Source organism: Pleurodeles waltl, chromosome 4_2 (genome assembly GCF_031143425.1).
Source record: "Pleurodeles waltl isolate 20211129_DDA chromosome 4_2, aPleWal1.hap1.20221129, whole genome shotgun sequence".
Classification (NCBI taxonomy): Eukaryota; Metazoa; Chordata; class Amphibia; order Caudata; family Salamandridae; genus Pleurodeles; species Pleurodeles waltl.
This window is the reverse complement of record NC_090443.1, coordinates 795,726,360-795,746,698: the sequence shown is the minus strand read 5'-3', so window position 1 is coordinate 795,746,698 and position 20,339 is coordinate 795,726,360. Positions and strand designations below refer to the sequence as shown.

General features: G+C 42.7%; 1 protein-coding gene across 1 annotated transcript in view; it reads right to left on the bottom strand.

Annotated features, from left to right (window-relative positions):
• The window catches only part of LRRC40 (leucine rich repeat containing 40), a 333,058-nt gene that overhangs the window by 288,389 nt on the left and 24,330 nt on the right, over positions 1-20,339 (bottom strand). The window contains exons 2-3 of the mRNA XM_069232449.1: positions 17,664-17,848; positions 15,884-15,957 (exon numbers count right to left, since the gene is read on the bottom strand). Coding sequence (XP_069088550.1) covers positions 15,884-15,957; positions 17,664-17,848 — 259 coding nt within the window. The remainder of the gene's footprint in view (positions 1-15,883; positions 15,958-17,663; positions 17,849-20,339) is intronic.

The following is a 20,339-nucleotide window of genomic DNA, read 5'->3' as shown; positions in this document are numbered from 1 at the left end:
AATGTAACTTATGACCCCTCCCCCTCCAATACTAGCAGATAACATAGTGGGCCCTGGGCTTGGGGCCTAGCTGCCTCAGCTCATTTCATTTGGTGGTTGAGATGGCAAAGGGTGAGGAGAAACAGTCGAGCGGTCTCAGTGTCTGGAGCTGTGGCTGAAGAAGTCGCAGAAAGTAGTAGTTGTAGACAGAGATTATGTTGGAGGATATGCCGGTGGCCCTGGGACAGGATGTAGACCTGTGAGACCGCTGAGGTGACGAGCGCACAGAGACAGAATAGGTGGGAGTGTATGGGTCTGACCTCAGAGACCAGGAAGGGCCGTATGCTGAGGGGAACCTCCAGAGGAGCAACCCACATCTCCTCATACTCCTTGTATCTTAGCCTGTGCTCCCATTGGGAGTCAGTATCTGGCCCAGCAATGCCAGATTTGTGTAACTTGATGCCTGGGCCCCTACCTCCGGGAGCCCCTTGAGATCTACTGTCAGCAGGGCCTGGATACTAGTGGGTGGATAATGGGTAGGTCAGGGGGCACGGAGGGGGGGTGTTTGGGGCGCTGGTATTGGCAAAACCTGAACACATGTGAATGCTGTAATGGATGCAAAGGGGAGCTCTGACTGGCTGTTCTCACTGGTTAAAGTCCATCATGGGGAAGGACAGACCACAGAAAGGGGCCAAGCAGACTAAAATGGACCAGTTTACGGCCCCGGGGTTGAACCCCCGCTGCAGGAGTGTCCAGACACTGTACTGTACAGGGGCTGCAGGAACCCACAGGGGCTCAGAAATTGGCAGCAATTGAGACCTCGAGTGTGACTGGTCAGGCTAAAATTGAGGCTGTCTCCCAAGATGTTGGCCTCTTGGGAGTAGACTCCGTAGTGTGGCAGAACACTCCCTGCCGACGAAACAGGATGTCTCCAAGCTACAGGCAGAGGTCACCTCTTTGCGGGCTGAGCTGAGTGCCCTGCTGGGCAGGACAAATAAAGTAGATGCTAAAGCTGAGGACGCAGAAGGTCATTCTCGCTGTGGCAACCTCCGCTTCATTGGTTTCCCAGAGGGAGTGGAGTAGCAGAATCCGGAGCAGTTTCTTGAATGCTGGGACTTAGGGATGATCCCTTCAGACTAACAGTCACCTTTCTTCATGACAGAGAGAGGTAATTGCCCTTGGCACCAAAGCCACCTGCGGGGGTGCCCCCCTCGTACTGTGATGGCAAAAATACTTAACTATAGGGACAGAGATGCCATCTTACAAGCGCTCCGGCAGTCTGGAAATCCCAAATTCGAAAAACCATGTGATCCGCATTTTCCCAGAATAAACAAGGCAAGTGCAACAGCTGCAACAAACCTTTGGAGGGGTCAAACAAAAGTTGAGAGCTATGAGACTTCACTATATGCTCCTCTACCCAGTGAAATCGAAAGTAATTCATAATGACTGATCACACTTCTTCGACACCCCTGAAGCGGTGTGGGACTGTCTGGAGATTCAAGGGGACGGTCGGATCCCACAGCTGACCACCCCCCAGCTCAGACAGAAGGACTGAGAACTCCAGTCACTCGTGGCCATCGGGAAAGCAGAGACAATGGGGGTTGTGATGCCACACAACCCACCTTTCAAGTGGTTGCCAGACAAGATGGCACAATGGACCTAGAGCAGTGGTCAGGGAGAAAGATAGTGATGGCGCTGGTGGAGGTAGTGACGGCCTCCAATTTAGACACAAGCACGGGGGATGTGGTCAAAGAGACCCCAGAGCAGAGTGAAACCTGAAATTGTGCATAACTCCACCACCATAACTGATCTTATGTCTTGTCATATTATAATGTGATCTCCTCATGGGGAAAGCCTGTATTCAACTATTTTGCTGATTTGTGGAACCGTGGGGATCATCTGGAGGCTAATTGAAGGAGTGGATGTTACGTCCTGAGAACTGATGTGAGAATGTGGGTGAGTGGGTGGCATGTGCTGCGTAAAACGGGAAGGCCACCTCTTGCCCCTCGCAGTACGTTAGTTAGTTCTTAGATTTAGCTAACAAACCTTGATTCTGGTAAGGGCAGGTGTTGCTTGGTTAGGCAGTGCTTGGGCGAGGTGACTGCAGTTGCAGTCCCCAGGTGCAGTCTCTTCTCTTATATTAGTGAGGTTGCGGGTTGTCTGTTGAATTACGGGAGGGTTTTTCAAGCGGTTTGCTTCTATTGTGGGGGTAAGTAACTGCTAGGGTGGGTGCAGGGGGATTTAGAGGCTTGGGGAAACACTGGTTATTCAGTTATGTTTACTTGGTGGGAAGGATGGGCTGTCATTGTCTGCTATGTTTTGTTCTTCAGCAGAGGATATCAGGGGTAGATACATACTGCTTTGTGGCCTGCTAGACGGTCAGGAGGTGTGCCTGTTGAATGTGGATGCACCTAATACTGATGATGAGGCCTTTTATCTGAGCTTGAGTTCTTTCCCTATGTCGGGACTTCCCCGCTGTGGGCTGGAGATTTCAATTGTGTGCTGGACTGTAGGGGGAGGCGGGAAGAGACAGGATACAAAACCACATATGGTAGCGAAGCTGAGAGGTGTGATAGAACACATGGGCTGTTGAGATGTCTGGTGCACAATACACCCTGAAGTTAGTGAATACACATGCTGTGCCCTCAGCATATGACACATATAGTCGCCTTGATAGATTGTTAGTGACAGAGGACATCGCCATGAAATACAAGATGCTCAGATATGAAGTAGATTCCTCTCTAACCATGCTCCCGGAGTGGGGTGGGTATGGAGACAGGCCCACAGTGACGTTGTGGCGTTTAAGCCCCCGAGGTGCTTGGTGACACTCCGTTCCGCAAGCAGCTTCGGTCAGCAAAGATCGGTTATTTATAAGCTAATTGGTCCTCGGCAGCGAGTAGGGGAGTAGAGTGGGATGCCCTCAAGGCAGTGACTTGGGGGCAATGCCTGTCATGTATAAGCAGCACTAGACCCCGCCTAGAGATGCAGTTACTTGAGGAGCAGAGACAGTTGGTGACACTCCAACGGGCTGCCCCTACATTGGGGAGCCAGCAAGGGGAGGGGGACACTATTTATGGCCCAGAGGGTGGTGGGGGAGACATGGGATAGACTGAACAGACTGATTTGGCTGGACTACCGTCCACTACTTCATCAAGAGGTTAACAAAACAGTACGCCATCCAGCATGGTAGCTTAAAAGGGAACGCCCGTCGCTTGTAAGTCTATCCCTTAGGCCCCGGAATGGCACCACTGCAGGGTCACAGGCAACAATCAATTTACTCCTGCAGGACTACCTTGGGACTGTTTATGGGGAGACGAGGGATAACGGTCCAGTGGAGATCTTAAGTTTTCTGGACCAAATACCACTCCCGGGACTTATGATGGAACAGACTGGGAAACTAGAGATGGAGCTCCGTGTAGAGAAATTGAGGGAGGCAGTCCGTGAAATGGCTCTTTTCCAATCATACCAATCATACTGTGAGTTACGTATTCCCTGCTAGCTGGAACCACTTCAAGAGGCGCACAGATGTGGGATATTTCACAAACCATAAGCAAAGCCCAAATCATTATGCTCTCCGAACCAGGTAGGGACCATTCCGACCCCAGTTCCTATACACTCCTCTCTGTGTTGGGGGTGGGAGGGGCGACACCAAAATACTTGCAAAGGCCCTTGCGACCAGATTACGTGGAGTGGTTACCCACCTAATGCACAAAGATCAGTGTGGCTTTATGCTGGGTAGAGGGACCCAGATGAATTTAAGGAGGTTGTCCCATGTGATGCATTCTGTTGCTGACAGGAAGTTAGAGGTGGTGCTAATTGGTTTAGACATCGAAAAGGAGTTTGATACCCTTTATTGGGGGGGATGTTTGGGAGGTTCATTGGAGAATGGGGCTGGGTCCAGTTTGTATCCTGGGTTAGACTGCTCTATACTGGACCACTCGCACGTACGTACAGGGCGTGGGGTGTCAGAATGCTTCTCCGACGACAGAGGCACGAGACAGGGATGCCCCCATCATGGCTCTTCTTCGCTTTAGCGATGAGGCCACTGGCTATTCCGCTTTGCCGTGATGTGACTGAGTGGGGTACTGAAGTAGGGGGCATTACCCATGTTGTTTCACTATGCGCTGATGAGGCTCTTGTTTATGTCACACACCCTGAGGGGTCGGTTAGGGCGTTACTGTGGAACATAACCAAATTTGGTGGGGTGTCTGGTCATTGGGTCAACAAACAAACAGTGCTGTTCCCCATAGCCACACTGGCGGATCTGATACAGATTGAGCTGTTAAACTCAACTTAGCTGTGAAGGAAAACGCTTCTGGTACCCGAGAATACAGGTAGCTAATACCTTGGAGGCCCATTATCGCCTTAATATTGTACTGGAGGAATCAATTTGCTTTTGGGTTCGCCTACCCATGTTGGACACAGGCAGAGATGCGTTGAGCAAAAATGCTCTATTGCCCAGTTGTTTGTATGCCCTCCAGTATGGCATTTGTGAGGTCCACAAATTCATGTCTGCTAAACTAAATAGTTTCCTGGTGTCTCTTGTATGGGCTGGTAAGAGAAGCAGAGTTAAACTGGACATCCTAAAACTCGACACTAAAGTGGGAGGCCTGGGACTGCAATTATACTACTTCACAGGTCTTTTGCAGTATGCAGCACAGTGGTGTATTGATGGCTCAAATATGGAGAAGAAACACCTGGGGACATGGAGGACTGATGCTGATCCCCCACACTACCTCATACTGAGGGCGGGTATTCCAGGTGATCACCCCTTCATTGTCAGACAAATGGCGGTAGCCTGGGAACAAACAAGTGTTACGTCGGGCGCCCTATGCTAGACTTTTGCTCCTCCAATGGCTGAAGCTCATTCACGCTATACAGTCTGTGATGAACATGTCGCAATGGTATGAAGATGGCTGCAGCACCGCGGGCAGTCTCTACCTTATTGGCACCTTCCTTACTTTAGGGGAGGCACAAGATACATTTGACTTTCAATAAGGCCAAGTTTTGCAGTGTGCCAAGGTATCCCATACATTTCGTAAGATTTGGACTGGCCTTCCTGCTGAACCAGAGGAATCCCAAATGCTGCAGGTAATATTGGATCCCGGGTCAACTCAGGTTTGATCGCCCGCATTTACAAGGTTCTTAAAGAGGAATCGCTACATCAATAAAAAGGGAGTCTGAAACCGATTGATTGAGAGCCTACCTGTGTCACTTTCTGAAAGTGTCTGGAAAAGAGTTTGCCCAAGTTAAGGATGTAGCTAGTAATGTGGGATTCAAGCTTAGACAGTTTTATTACTTGCGCCAAGCCTATGTCACCCCCAAAGTGTTTGCAAAGAATCAACAGAGATCGATCAGAGGCAGGTGTGGGACTGCTCTGGCGTATTTTCTCCATATGACATGGGACTGTAGCAAGGGTTTTGGAGAGAGATCATATGGATCCTAGGGTAGGTCATGCAAGTGCCTATGGAGGCCTCCATCAGTGACAGCTTGCTTGTGCTACTCACAACACCTAAACACAGGACCAATATAAAACAATGGTTCATGCACCTGGGGCTGGTACTGGCTAAGCAACGGGTGGCCATCCATTGGCTGCAGCCCACTGCCCCAACTATTGAAAATAGGATGATTGGATGACCGACATGCATTGGCATCAATTCACCAAAATGCCAGGGGTAGCGGAAGTGATATCACATGCCACGCCATTTGACCCTTACTTTGACTCACACACACACACACTTACATATACACACAAATTCACACACTCTTTCACATAAACACTCTCACCTGCAAGCATGCATACATGCTACATTTAAAAGCATTTTATACTTACCTTAGCTGACAGATAAGATCATAGCCCTAATGAGACTACGCAATTTTTTATCCCATTTTTTAATCACACATAGTAAATATTCACTATCTGGACAGTAAAAAATGACATAAAACCAGGAAAGTGGGTACCAAACCATGAGGACAAGCTACCAGTGTGTTCCAGGCACTCATTTTGCCACCTTTGAGGCTAGGGGTCGCAAATAAAGTTTCAGGGGTTGCAAGGGGCAAGCTAAGGGTCGCACTGGCGACCCTAAATGACATCCCTGCGGACATGCATGAATGGGGCATGGCAGAAGAAAGACGGCTGTGTGTAGTGCGCACTGACGAGCTTGCAGACAGAGACTTAGAAATATGGGGCATCATGCTGAACAGTTTGTCAGAAGTCAATCTGCTGGTGAACGGTTCTGGCTCCAACCCTCCTCTCCTCCCAGTGATAGCACAGAGGCGGAGAGTGATTACATGGTTGACGGTCTTGGCGAGACTGAGATAACGTGCTGGAGGTTGAGGAGCCCCTGCCTCCTGCTCCCCTTCCCTCCCTCAATTTTCTCCAATGTGCCAGTCTTCAGTGTTCTGTAACCCCAACATTTCCCCTCTGTGGAGAGTAGAGGTGCAGGACTCCACCTTTAGAGCAATGCCACGCCTACTGCTCACTGCTGCTGTTGTTTATATACGTTGATGTTTATGATTATGTCATACCTCTAGAGTCCCAGCATTATCTGTACTGTCTTATTATGCTTTGCTTTTGTACCAATTGCAACAAAAACATGTTAAAAAACAAATTATAGGTCTGGAATCTTCAACCTTGCAGGGAACAAGATCACATATAATGCTATTGGTTGGACAGTATGAGAATTCAAACCAAACCACATTTTTGAACATTATTTAGCTAGAAAAATACCATGTAAGAAAATTCTTACGGCTTAATCAGTGCCCTATTTTTCTACACCAAGCTTCAATCACCTTTTTTTTTATTGGCACTGAAATGTTTGCATAATACACCTAAATGAGTCTCTGCGTGCACTAACAGAATATGCAATGAGGCATGGCATGTGATTTCAAGGTTCAGCAGCAAACTAATTTAGGATTATGAACCATTTGTCCCACATGAGATAAAGGGAGTGCTTAATTTGAGCAGGGATGGCAGATGCGGACCCCATCAGCACTCATTTTTGGGGTCCAGCACTTATTTCTCCTCGTCGGTCTTTGATTCAGCGCAAGAAAGAGAAAAACACACATGGGGAAAGACGAAAAAGCGTAACAAAGGGAGAAAGCAGGAATTTGTATGAGTGAGCTAAAGGGACAGGGAGCGTCTGGTGGTGATTAAAGAGGCATGAGGTGGAACCAAGACCACATAGCCTTGATATTCAGGATCACAACCTTTGATAGCAATGGTCGTGGGCTTCCGAGTAAAATTTGAGACCTGGCACCTGGCAAATTAAGCACTGGGTGAATGAGTATATTTGTCCCATAACCACAAATAAAGAAAGTCATCAAAATATTTTGTATACAGTCTGTTTCAATCTGAAGTGAACTAACAATTGGGATGCTGTATAGTAATTACAGAGGTCCAGAAGGGTCAGTCCTCTTCTTCATAGGGAAGGGATAGGTTTCTTAGGCTTATTAATGGTACATACCTTACCTACATAAATAGAAATGCAAAGAGTCAGTATATTCATTTTAGGCACTACAATTATAGAAAGCAGAAGTAAACACCATCACTAACACAAATTTGACCTTCTTTAATAGGCAACCATAGTTTAGATCATATAGGGCCAGATGTAGCAAAAAAACAAATTGCGACTTGCAATTTGCGAGTCCCTGCGACTCGCAAATTGCAAGTCGCAATTTAGTATGCAGAAAGGTGTCACAGACACCTTCTGCAACTCGCAATGGGGTCGCAAAGACCCACCTCATTAATATTAATGAGGTGGGTCGCAGTTTGCGACCCCATTGCAAGTATGGGCACTCACGGGGATGGTGGCCTGCTGGAGACAGCAGACCACCATGTCCGTGACTGCTTGTTAATAAAGCAGCTTTTTTTTTTCAAAGTGCAGCCCGTTTTACTTAAAGGAAAACGAGCTGCACTGTGAAAAATAAACCGAAACCTTTAGTTTCGGATTTTTTCAGGACAGGTAGTGGACCATTGGACCACTGCCTGCTCTGAAAAAATATATTTTTTTCCAGTCACAAAGGGGAAGGGGTCCCATGGGGACCCCTTCCCGTTTGCGACTGGGTTACCATCCACTTCAAGTGGATGGTAACTGCGATTCCATTTGCGACCGCTTTCGCGGTCGCAAATGGAATTGAATTGCATTGCGAGTCGCAAATAGGAAGGGGATACCCCTTCCTATTTGCGAATCGGATCCGACTCGCAAAATGCATTTCTGCATAGCAAAGAGGCTTTTGCGCCTCGCAAACGGCGTTTTGCGCTGTTTGCGAGGCGCAAACCCTTTGCTACATCTGGCCCATAGTTCTTCAGAGATTTTCCATAACCAAATTCCTACACAACTTTTAGGATTATCCATGTAAAATAAAAGAAAATGAGGAGAACCTATGAATTAATACTATATGGTAACATATTGGTTTTGGAGCGATTAACTTTATATCACCCTATATGAGTATATATATCAATCATTGTCTATGCTGTTTTTATTTTGATCTCTTCTGCATATATAAATAAAACAAGATCATCAGTATAAATTAAGTCTTGGGGTGTCAGGTGGAACCGGTTTAATAAAGCAGTGTGTTCTTACAGCCAGTGGCTCAATGAAAATTCCACAAAGGATGAAGGACATTGGGAAACCCTCCCTACTCCCATAGAAACACCAAGTCTTTAAACAATCTGTCGGTTAATACAAATTATGTTGTGGCCTTTTGGTACAGGGAGTCAATCACTCGTGCACTGGGTTGAAAATCCCATTACATGTAAAATCTTAGAAGTTCGCAGTTCACAAGGTGAAGACCTTCTATGCATCAAGAAATATTTGTGAGAGGTAAAAAGATGGACGGCTTCAGCAACAAATTTGGTATTCGAGCATGAAATTCGAGAGGCAATTATGGCATACGGGTCTAAATGTATCCGGTTTGGGGCATTAGCAATTATCTAAGTGGCTAGTAATTTAGCTACTATTTTGTAATCACAATTTAATAAAGTTATTTGGAGAAAGGAACTAAGGATCAGAATGGATCTTTCTCTTTTTTTAAGGAAGCATATTACAACATCTTTGTAGAACAAGGACAGAAGATTGCCTCCTAGCATAATATTACTAAATAGTTTCATGTGTGGGCTTTTAATTCCGACATACCAACTTTACATTATCCAGATAGAAAGCCATCTTCTCCTGGTGCTTTACAATTCTTGAACCTATATATAATTTAGCATTTTCTTCCACCTCAATTGATTGTATTAGTGCCTCTGCATCCGAAATGCTAAGTTTCTAGTTTCCAATATGTATCAGAAACATCACTCACAGGAACGTTTGACCCAGGCTGTAGCTGCTTGTCTGCATAGCAGAATCATGGGTAGGCGAATAAAGTAGGGATTTTGAGTTGTTCTAAATTTTCTTCTAGGGCCTCCCTTGAACCTTATATAGGTTTTGAATGTGCTAAAAAAGACCTGTTCAGCTTTTTAAAAGCCATTTTGGGGATTTCTGGTTGATATTACTGCATCTTTAGTGTCAGTCCTTGTACGCTGTGTGAGAATTTTCCCTACAATCACCCTTTCCTTATGAAGATGTTGGCCTATCATAATTAAGCTTAGCACCTCTTTTTGGGAAAAATACGTTTTCAAAGTTTCCTTGAACACTTCCCAGTTTAGGAGCTTAGTTCGTTATTCTGTCTATTTAGTAGGAGCTTAGCCTTCACAGATTTAACCTGAAGAAGCCTCAATAGTTGTTTTTTGAATATTTGACAAGGATATAAAATCGCTTCCCTTCTAATATTGCTTTAAAAATGTTTATTAGGGAGGGGGCGGCGAGATAAAAGGTAACTGAAACACACCCTCCCCTTCAAACTGCTAATTAAAAACACTGAGTGCAAAAGGAATATTTAATAAAGGAGTCAAGCGGTAACAAATAAGTTGTACAGTCTTGATGTTAAAGGACAAAAGCCCTCACACACCCAGGAGTGGCATGCTTCACCATCGGGCCCCTCCTCATATTGGTAGAGAAACTTTACCAATGTGGGCTACATCCCAGAGGGACAAAGGAGTTCTGGAGGGGGAAATGTCAGCCACAATGTGGTTGTCGGAGCTTGAACTACTGGTAAGGGGCAAACATAATGTGAAATGCAGAGTGTAGCTGTGTTAAAACTACTGAGACTAGCAGATTATTTTAAGGCTTCCATTGAGTACAGTTAAAATGAAGGGGAATTATTCTACATGAATTGTATGTTTCTGCCCATCTAAATGTCCTAAATAGGTTGTAGGGGGTTTATTCAGGTCCAACACTCTCAGATGGCAATACTCAAATTGGTTGAATAAAATACATTAATTGAGTCACCAATACAAAGCTTAAGTACCCAATATTGGAACATTGTTTTCCATTTTGTGTAGACCATGGCTTATGTTATGGGGCTGCCTTCACACCTGCATGTCAAAGGGGGGGGGGGGGGGGAGACTGGTGGGATAGGACTGAGCTGGTTGACAAAGGAGAGGGGGCCAAGCTGGTGCAAGCAGAGTGTTGCATTCCGTGTCGATCGGTAGTATTGAATGTAGCAAATTAGTGTTTCCTTCCCCAAAAATCAAACTCAGGAATAAGGTGAAGAGGGTTATTAAATCGTCCTCCACTGGGCCACGATGATAAGATAGCAAAAAGCTGCATTTTAAAATGAAATACCCAAGGCCACACAGCTCGTCTAATGAGGTTTTAAAATGGATCCTGCTAATTTTATGTTAAGTAGAACGATGCCCGCCTTCCCATCCCCTCCACCAAGTGCTGCTGTTATTGATTAATAAACTTGTCCGAATGCTGGCCTGGTCTATGTATTTTCCAGATGTTTTGTTATGTGGTATTCCTCTATTAAAACACTAGAAGGCTCCCGGATTAGGACAATAAAAGGTTCTAAACTTGCCAGCTAAATTAGAAAAGCTTTCTTCTTGGTACTAATAAGGCCATTAACATTGATGGAAGCAATCTGTAGACCATCCATCGATTTCAAACTTGGTTTCCATAGATGCCTCAGAACTATGATAAGCCTTTGCCTGCCATCTGACATTCTAAAGAAAGCCAAGTTTAGAATTTTTGTGCTGCACCCTTTTCCCTCCATTTCCTTCTAACTACCCAGACCACTTTCATCTACCCACTGCCATCCCATCAGTCTGAACCTTCTTTGTCCTCTGTCGTCTGTCCTCCTGAGATCCCTCCCACCTCTTACCCTGAAGAAACCTCCTTCACAGAAAATTGTGATCTAGAAGATTAAGACACCTGACCTAACCGCTCACTACTAACCCCTGCACCTTTCTTCCATATATCCAGAGAACATTTAATCTAAATATTTTTCAATTTTTAGATTGCAATTCCTTTAGAAAATCTTGAGCAGACTGTAAATCGATGAAGAACATGTAAGAAAAAGAACTTAAATCATGTCCATTTTCAATTGTGAATATTTTACACTGAATAGCTTTCATTAACATATTTTCCTAGACCTGATAGTCCTCAAAGTTCACCAGAACAGTTCCTGGGCATGAAGTGTTTTCCCCTTGCAAAAAAGGAACCCTGCAGGTCCACCAAAGAGATAGTTCTTATTTTGTAAACAACAGAATGCATGTTTCAATAAAGAGTTTTATAAAGCATTCAGCTATCTACTTGGGGAGTTCCCGGCGCTTGCAGCAACAGGTCTCTCTAACTTACAAACATTCAGGTCTTCAGTTGTCTTTGAAAAGTCGTGAGCAAGGGACAGCTTCTTAATGGTTCTGAGAGGGTGTTCCACAACTTGGGGCCCAGGTAAGCAATAGCACAGGCACAGCTAACCACACAAGTGTGTTTAATTCTAGGTACAATGCACAAGGAAAGTTCACTGGAGTGAAGCGAACCGGTTGGTTGATGAGATCTAGTAAATTCATACAGATATCATGGGCCAGCCCCTGACCTTGCACTCAACACAACACAAGGTTTTGAAATGTATTTGCTTCTCTACGAAACGCAGTAAAACTGGGAGGAGATGAGAGGGCTGAGGCACTTTTCGGAGTCGACAGAGCATCCTTGTTACTGAATTCTGGAACACTTGCAGTCATCTATTAGAGGCTTTATCCGCCCCCGATAGAGCACGGTGCTGAAATCCAGTCTTGACATAATGAGTGCCTGGATAATTGTCCTTTTGGCTGAAAATAGCAAAAGCCAGATGATTTTCCACAACTATTTCAGGATGGTGAAACATGTGGTTGCCACCTTTGACACCTGGGGCTTCATGGTTCAATCAAATTGTCTTGCTCTTCTAATAGAGACAAGCCTTCTTCTTTTTAATCTGGTATTAACGGAAATTATAGATATGTTCTGCAAATCTGGTTTTAGTAGTTTTCCTTCTTCTGCTCGAGTGTCTCTAAATCTATGGAGAAGAAGACTTGATTTTGAGCTATGTCATGTTGGTCTTCATTGTCTGACAACTGTTCTACTTTGCTTCTGAACTCCAAATTTCTATATATTTGCGCAGAAGTCTTGCATCTGCCTTGGAAATGCACTTGTTATTTCAGTTTGTTTTACTTTGATTGCTTGAATTTGGGTCAATATGTTTTTCAATAAAAGGACACCAGTGGTATCTTAGTAACCTGTATCTCTAACTGACTAGCTTGACGACGGGAAAGCTAAAGTTCCGGAAAAAGAACCAACTTGTTAATTATTTTTCTCATTTTACATAGAACTGGGGTTCTTCACTGGCTGTGTAGACAATGAAGAGACAAGGGGGAGCAGGCAGAAGAGAGATGTGTTTCTCCGTCAGTATCTTGAGACACAAGCAAGATCTCTTCTTAATTTAGGGATACAGTTGCATGAACCTTTCAATATTTTGTTTGAGGGTTTACCTTTGGATAGGTTATGATGTATATTCCTCTGTTTTTAATGCCATTCTTTTTGTTTTTACAAACTAGTTGTTTTGTCGGCTCATTATGTGTAGAGATTACTTGTTTACTATGTTGTTTGAAGTGCAAACTTTTGTAACAATGAAAGGTTCTGGACTTCACCAAATACAGGCTCCTTTAGTCTTGCACCTAGAGGCAAGCTATACTGGTGACTGAAAATAAGAGAGCTAACTTTCTTTTGCTCTAAGGCGCAACTATTTTTCTCCTGTTTCTTGAGACCCTGTAATGTGTATGTACTTTTTCCGATCTGGCTCTTTTGAAATTCTACCACCCTTCCCTCCCCCCAACCCACCCTCCCCCATGACTTGAGCAGAGTTGAACAGAGAATAGTCCCAGAGTCAGCCTCCATAGCTTCAATAGATTTTCAATTCTGTAACAAGTCTACCATTATGTTTAACACGCTTTCATCTAATGCGTCATCTGATTGACATACTTTAGTATGGTTATAACTAATATGCTGTCCTGTAACTCCCTCACATATCAAGTGTGTTCTTGTACTTGCTTATACTCATGTTACTAAAATTCAGAACAAGAAGGTATAGCTGGGGCCACATATGCCTTCCCTTGCATAAGTGATTTCCTTCATGAAATCTTTTTAGTGGCTTGCATCTTCTTGGACCTCGCTTCTTTTGTGGATTGGAATCATAAGCCTATTCTGAGGACTGATCCGTTCCCCATGGATGTGTACAGGATCAATTTCTGTATTTGTTGTGTAGACTAACACACAAAGAATGGACTCAAGGAATAAAGGCCACACTCATGGAGTCATGCTGTTATGAGTGTAAAGTACTGGGAATATGGGAGAATTTTGTATATCAAATGCTTCCACAACCTTCCATAAGTATCCCAAATAACCTGTATCTAGCTCTTTCTGTTCAAGTAGTTTTTCTTTTAGTTTAATCAAGCAATTTTTGAGAAAGAATGTGAGGCATCCGCTGCAATTCAAATAGTGTTCCACTGCAATCTGAATTAAGCTTGCCTGCCCCTCACTCCCATTCTCTGCCCAACCGCAATCCGATCCAGAACGTCCACAGAGCTCCACAAATGGTTCAAGCTGACACAGTGAGGCAGCTATCAAAGAAAGGATAAAGGATTGGGCATTCAGAGCAGCAGAAACCCCACCAAATAGCATAAAGCCTCTTAGTTCACCAGCAGTCCACGGAGAATGGATTCCTCACTGTTGTCCGTACCGTTCACAGAGCATGGAAGAGTATTTTCAGTGAGGTGAGTAAACATATATCTTAGTGCTCCCTACACTGTTCACATTACTGGGGAACATCTTCCTGGGTAGATAACAGAGACCCCCCCCCCCCTCACAAAGGTGAGCAAGAACAAATAAGTACTTGTTATCTACATTTCAGCCTATCAAGGACAAGCCCTTTATGAAATTTACACTGAAATCCAACCAGTTTGCATTGGTGTTTTTGTCTAAAAAAAATTTTAAATGTCTCCCATATTTCAGGTCGAACTTTTCCCCTACAGTGCTCTATTTTAATCCTAACTATTAGCAATATTTGCATATCCCTTGCCACTTATTTTACCAAACCATCCACAGGAGGTTTAGGGGGGAGGGGGATCCCCAAGCCATCTACAAAGTTGTTTTCAAATTCTATCTACTTTCCCTCAATAATGTTAATAGCCCAACAAGCTATGCGATTCACCTATTGCCACAATGGTTGACAAACCTCCTTTGTTGAAAACTACTACAACCCTGGTAAAGTATTCCTAAAATTATATTTTGTTTTATTTATTATGCTCTTAAATACATCATTTATCTTACGATTCAAAAGAAATCCACCAGGAAAATACTACAATAGAAATTAGGTAAATGAAACTACACTGTGTTCCTTAAAATCGTTGTAATTTTTCAAAATGTGTCTAGAAATTGAACCTCTCCCTCCAAAGAAGACCTTGTCACACTTTCATTAATGAGGAACTGGTGTCTCAAAAATATATTCTTGGTTACAGCCATGTGTCTAAACTCGAACACAGTGGTTCCCAACCAGTCGTCCGGGGACCCCTGGTGGTCCGTGAAGCCCTTTCAGGGGTCCTTGTCTGCTTAGAAAATTAAATAATATTAACAGATTAATAAAGTGTATATAAATAAAGTGTCTAAATGTACAATTGGAAGTTTTAAAACATTCTGTAAATGTCAAGGAATTTGAAATTGGAGGCTAAAAATGCAATCAGTATCCTCAGATTGATTCATGGGAGCAGTGCAGGTGCATCAAATAAAATATAGTATAGACAATGTGTGGCAATTTAATTTAGAAAAGCTCCAACCTTCCTATTAAAATTACATTTTGTATTTTTTTATATAAATAATTGTTTGCAAATTAAATAAAATGTGTTATCACTTGTGAATGTATTTGATGAATGCTTGTTTCTGTATTTTTGTGTATTATATTGCATTTCAAATCATTGACAGCGTTTAGGCTGGGGTTACCGGCTTCCAATAACGGCTCAGTGGGGAGGGGGTTGGGGGGGGGGGGGGGGAAGATTATAATAATGATTCAGTGGTGGTCTGAGGGTTCCAGTAATGATAAAGTGGGTGTCCACGGAAATTAAAAGGTTGGGAACCACTGCTCTAACAGAAGAGATCCAGTGCATTCTAAATTGTAGTGACTTGAGGGGGAGCAGTACTGCGTCATGCACATGACGAATTAAACAGCAATTTGCAATTCAGTGAATGAATAAGTCAATCATAATTACTGGATTAAAGATGGTATTTATCAAATCTCAACATGTCATCCTGTATTATTTCTGTAATACCACAGAGTTCACTTACCCTGGGTACACTCACTTTTTTGATGATAACAATGTACGGTTTATAAACATAACACATTACTCCGAAACACTAGTCCTATTACACTTAGTAGCTTTGTGATTTTCACCAGTCAAAAAAGAAACTATCTTGCCTATCTTCATAGATAAAGATATCCAAACCAAAGGAATTGATGTAAAATAAGGACAGAAACATATTCGATTATGATGTGTTACCTGGAATTAATCCTTTGTAGATTTTCGAGTTCTCCAAGACTTTTTGGAAGAGATGAAAGTTTGTTGTCATGTACCTAGTACATAGGAAGTAGAATGACAAATTATTAGGAGGTCTATATAACGGTAATCAGGCTACATTAAAACTAAGAATAATGGAGCATTAATGATCTAGGCTTAGCATGGAGGTCCAGGCAAAATGTGGTGCACCACAAAAAATATGAAACGTTTTAAATGTCTCAGTATGTGTGCCGGAACAGGCCAACAAATTATTACACAGACTACTTGATTCCGATGATGTTTCAACTCGTTAGGAAAAACAAGACTGGATTGGGTTGGCGTGGTCTCCTGGGAATCCATTCTTTTATGGTGGAACCTCTTCAAATTAGGTGTTTTGGCATAGTGCATGTTTAGAAAAATCATAAAGGTTGAAATACAAGCAGACCTACAGACAGCCTTACTTTTAATCCTAGACATTATGACCGTAGAGAAGTATAGGATACAAAAATATGGGCATTCTACTCCAAAAGCAAAACCTGTGGAAATACCTTACCCATTTATTAACTGCTTCCAGACGAGAAACGGGGACTAACCAGTCGAAGGCGATAAAGACAAACAAGTTTCCTTAACTAGAAAGCAAAACTGGTCAAGTCGAGAGAAATTACTCATGTCCTGGTTGGCCTAACGTTTTGTATTACACCTCCACAGAAATTCAAATTATGAAGAGGTTTCAACTGGAACAAATAAATGAAGGGGTCAGGGGAAACATTTATAAAATACTGATTTAAACTTCTAAGATAACCTGACTTAGTTATTCCCTTATCATTGGGAGCACATTTTGGGAGTACAGACTAAAGGGGGCGATTTTCTTTGTACAGCCATTTGGGAGGACAGAACTTAAGTGGTCTACCTTCTTTGTGCAACCAAACTGAAAAATGTATCTGATGCATTTGTTGGATTCTAAAGCCTTTGAACTACAACTAATTATGGTACCAAATACCAGGAAGCATAAACAACAAGCATTTAACATGTCAACTGGTCTGACTTTAATATGTTAATGCATGTAAACAGAGGCATACATAAATGCAGTTTATATGTGTAGCATGCATAAATGCTGTTTATCATGTTAAAGCCTTCCCTTTTGGTTCTGTGAACTCTTGAGAAAAAGTAGCAAAAAGGCTGCTTTGTATAGAATGGATATACGAAGCGAACATCTGAATTTGACAGTGTGAATGAAGATGGAGCACAATTTTCAGACATACAATTGTTCCACATGCATTTCAATGGAAGGACATCCTGGATGGCAAATTGCTACAACAGCATGGAATGAGGTGAGGGGGATATAAACCTCTAGGAGAAGTCAAAGTCCACTCTATATTTTCAAGAATTGCTAACAACGTTATCAGACAGCTCCATTGTCAAATCAGACCTAAACATTTCAAAGAAAATGCTGAAACTAAGTATCTAGCTTGTCATCCTCATCCAAAACACAGAATTTAAGATTCATACACCTGGAACAAATAAACAATGAAATATGTAATTATTAATAAATATGAATTTAAATAACTTGTACGAAGGATTTAGCAATTATATTAATAGGTTCCCATCTGCCCAGGTTTTAGAAACCTGGATGCATGCACGCCTGTAAAAAGATGACAAATACATTGCTCCAATTGTTTCTCGGAGGATAGCTATTCCACAGTGGAAACACATTTGGTAATGATAGAACAAGGAGGAAACCCAGGTTTACTTTGGGTTCCTTGATTACACTCCTTGTACTTACATCGAGTAGAATAAGGGCTGGAAGTAACTTAATATCTTCGGACAGGCATTGGAGTTTGTTTGAAGCTAAGATCAGTTTGGTCAGATCTGTTTGCTCCCACCAGCGATCATCCGCAGCACCGAAAGACAGATTCTGGCGAGATTCTTCTGGAACATCCAGATTAATACGCCAGACGCTAGAAGGTACTGTGCAAGAAAAAACAAAAAGGCATACAGCAAAAATACTTTCATAGGAAGTCAGACCTAAAAATCACCTTTTCGTTTTCATCTTGGTTATGTACTGAACACCATCTTTCAATTTTCGTAAATTACAGAGGTATCTCCCAGACCGCCTGTATCCTAAATCTGGGCAGATAGGTGTGCAGAACAAAAGGGCAATGTAATTTTTATGAGCACAAAGGCTGGAAGGTACATAGCAGTGAAATAAAAACAAATTAAGTAGGTTAAATAAAGACCAAGTTGAAGCATGTATAGACGGTTAACTGTAAAAACAGTGGAGAGATGGGTCTTGTGGCTAAACAATAGTTGGGTGCAGGAGTCACAGGTTTTAACACATGCACACAGCAGAGGTAGCATAATGACAGAACAAAGGCTAAAAGACTCTTGCTGGCTTTGCCTTGGTTGTATGACAAAATCATGCACCCATCACCCATTACCACGCAGTACCATTAGCATGCATTGCCTTTACAACGCAATGTTTTACCATGCATATGCCTTTACCACGCATATATACGGTAAGTGAAATTTGTGTGTATATACCCCCATTTTTTTAATTACCTTTACCCCATACCCTAAAAACATCCTTACGACCCAATACCCTTACCCACTCCTAAACTCTAAAAACATCCTTACCGCTCAATACCCCTACCGACACGTAAACCCTAAAAAACACCTCTACCAACCCTTACCCACCCCTAAGGGATAAAATCACTCTTACCACCCTATACCCCTAACCCCCCTAAACCCTAAGAACACCCTTACCACCCAATACCTTTACACATTCCTAAACCCTAAAAACACCATTACTTTCCAATACACCTACCCCTAACATATACACACATACACACACTTACCTTAAATATACGTCCTTGAGTTGTAAAGGCATGCACGGTATAGGCATATTCATGGTAAAAGAGTGCGTTGTAAAGGCAATGTGTGTTAAAGGCATTACGTGGTAATCAAAGCCTGGTAATGGCATTGTGTTGTTCGAAAGTGTGGTAAATGCTGTTTCCCTTTGCCTTTATTCATCACCTCACATCTGCAGAAACGTCTATCACACACAAGGTTAGCATCATAAAAGAAGAGATTAAGGTTAATGGGATAAAGAAAACCATCGGAAAAATATCAATTTTTTAACTATGGGCAACTACATATTACAGCATATCCATGAATTGGGAGTGCTTTGATGAGCGTATTGGCTGTGGACGGGGGAGTGGAAGACGAAGAGGACATGACTTCATTACACAGAACTTGTGAAATTATAAAAGTAATAAAACTTTATAATATTTCACTGTGGCCAAAGCCATAGTTACCTAAGAAAATCAACTGGTGCAGTTAGGACTAGTGAAGATACACTTACAGCTGCAGCAAATTCAATACTGGGTTGTTCATGTTAAGCAGGCACAGTTTATTTAAATGATAAATATAGGCTACCTGTAATCCTTGTTCTACACAATCGGTAAATTATTTGAATCCATAAGCTTTAAAATAAAACCATGTATGTAACACAAGGATCTATTATCAATGTTCTGGAGGACCTACAGAAATCTCAAAAAGAAGACTATTTCTGAAAGTGTAACCCATACCCTTCTTCCATGCTGGGCGTCCTCATTAAATTTATTAAGCATAAATGGTAGCTGGAAATAAGCAAGCCTTACTTATAAGAACCTAATCTGTATATGTTGCTTTCCAAATAAGGCTGGCCTAAATATATAATCGTAACAAAACAATTTTTAGGGACATAAAACTTGGGAGAATTATGTGGTCCAGTGCATCAGTCTCCCTACATGAACGTATAACTAAATTAAGATGCACTGTTCCAAAAGAACAGACTCAATTCCATCAATTAGGGTAGGGATCTTTTCAGTCACCACATGCACTAGTCTTACAGGAACCGAGTGACATGCTTTAACGTCTAAGCTCATCGTCAGGCCGGCAGTGAAAAGCCTGATGGGCCCTAGTAGAGGGCTGTTTGCCAGGGATATTTGTAAGAAAGAGTGCCGGTAGTGGGTGGATGGCAGAGGTGCTGGGGGGACTACTAAAATCGGCTAAAGGTGCCCAAGAAAACTATTTTTAATACAACCTGGCAACCCTGTCAAGGTTAAAAATAAAAAAAGGAGGAGGGGTGAGCGGGAGGGAGTACAGAAAACAATGGTCTGTTCCCTACCAACAACTAAATGTATGTCTACCACTCTAATTAGAGATTTAGATGTTATGGAACTGTGTGTGGGTATTCCCAACACTACAGAACTGCTAGTCATGGTCAACATGTTTCTTGCCTAATAAAAGTCACACGGATCAGGTGGCGATTCTTCAGGACCTGCTGTTGTGCCTAACCCTCACTAAGAGAGTAAATAACCTCTACTCCTGTTGCCTATGTAAGAAATCAATGAACTATTACGTTGGAATTATAAACTTCAGAATGTGGAGACCCTCCTAGGTCGGGTACATGGGCCCT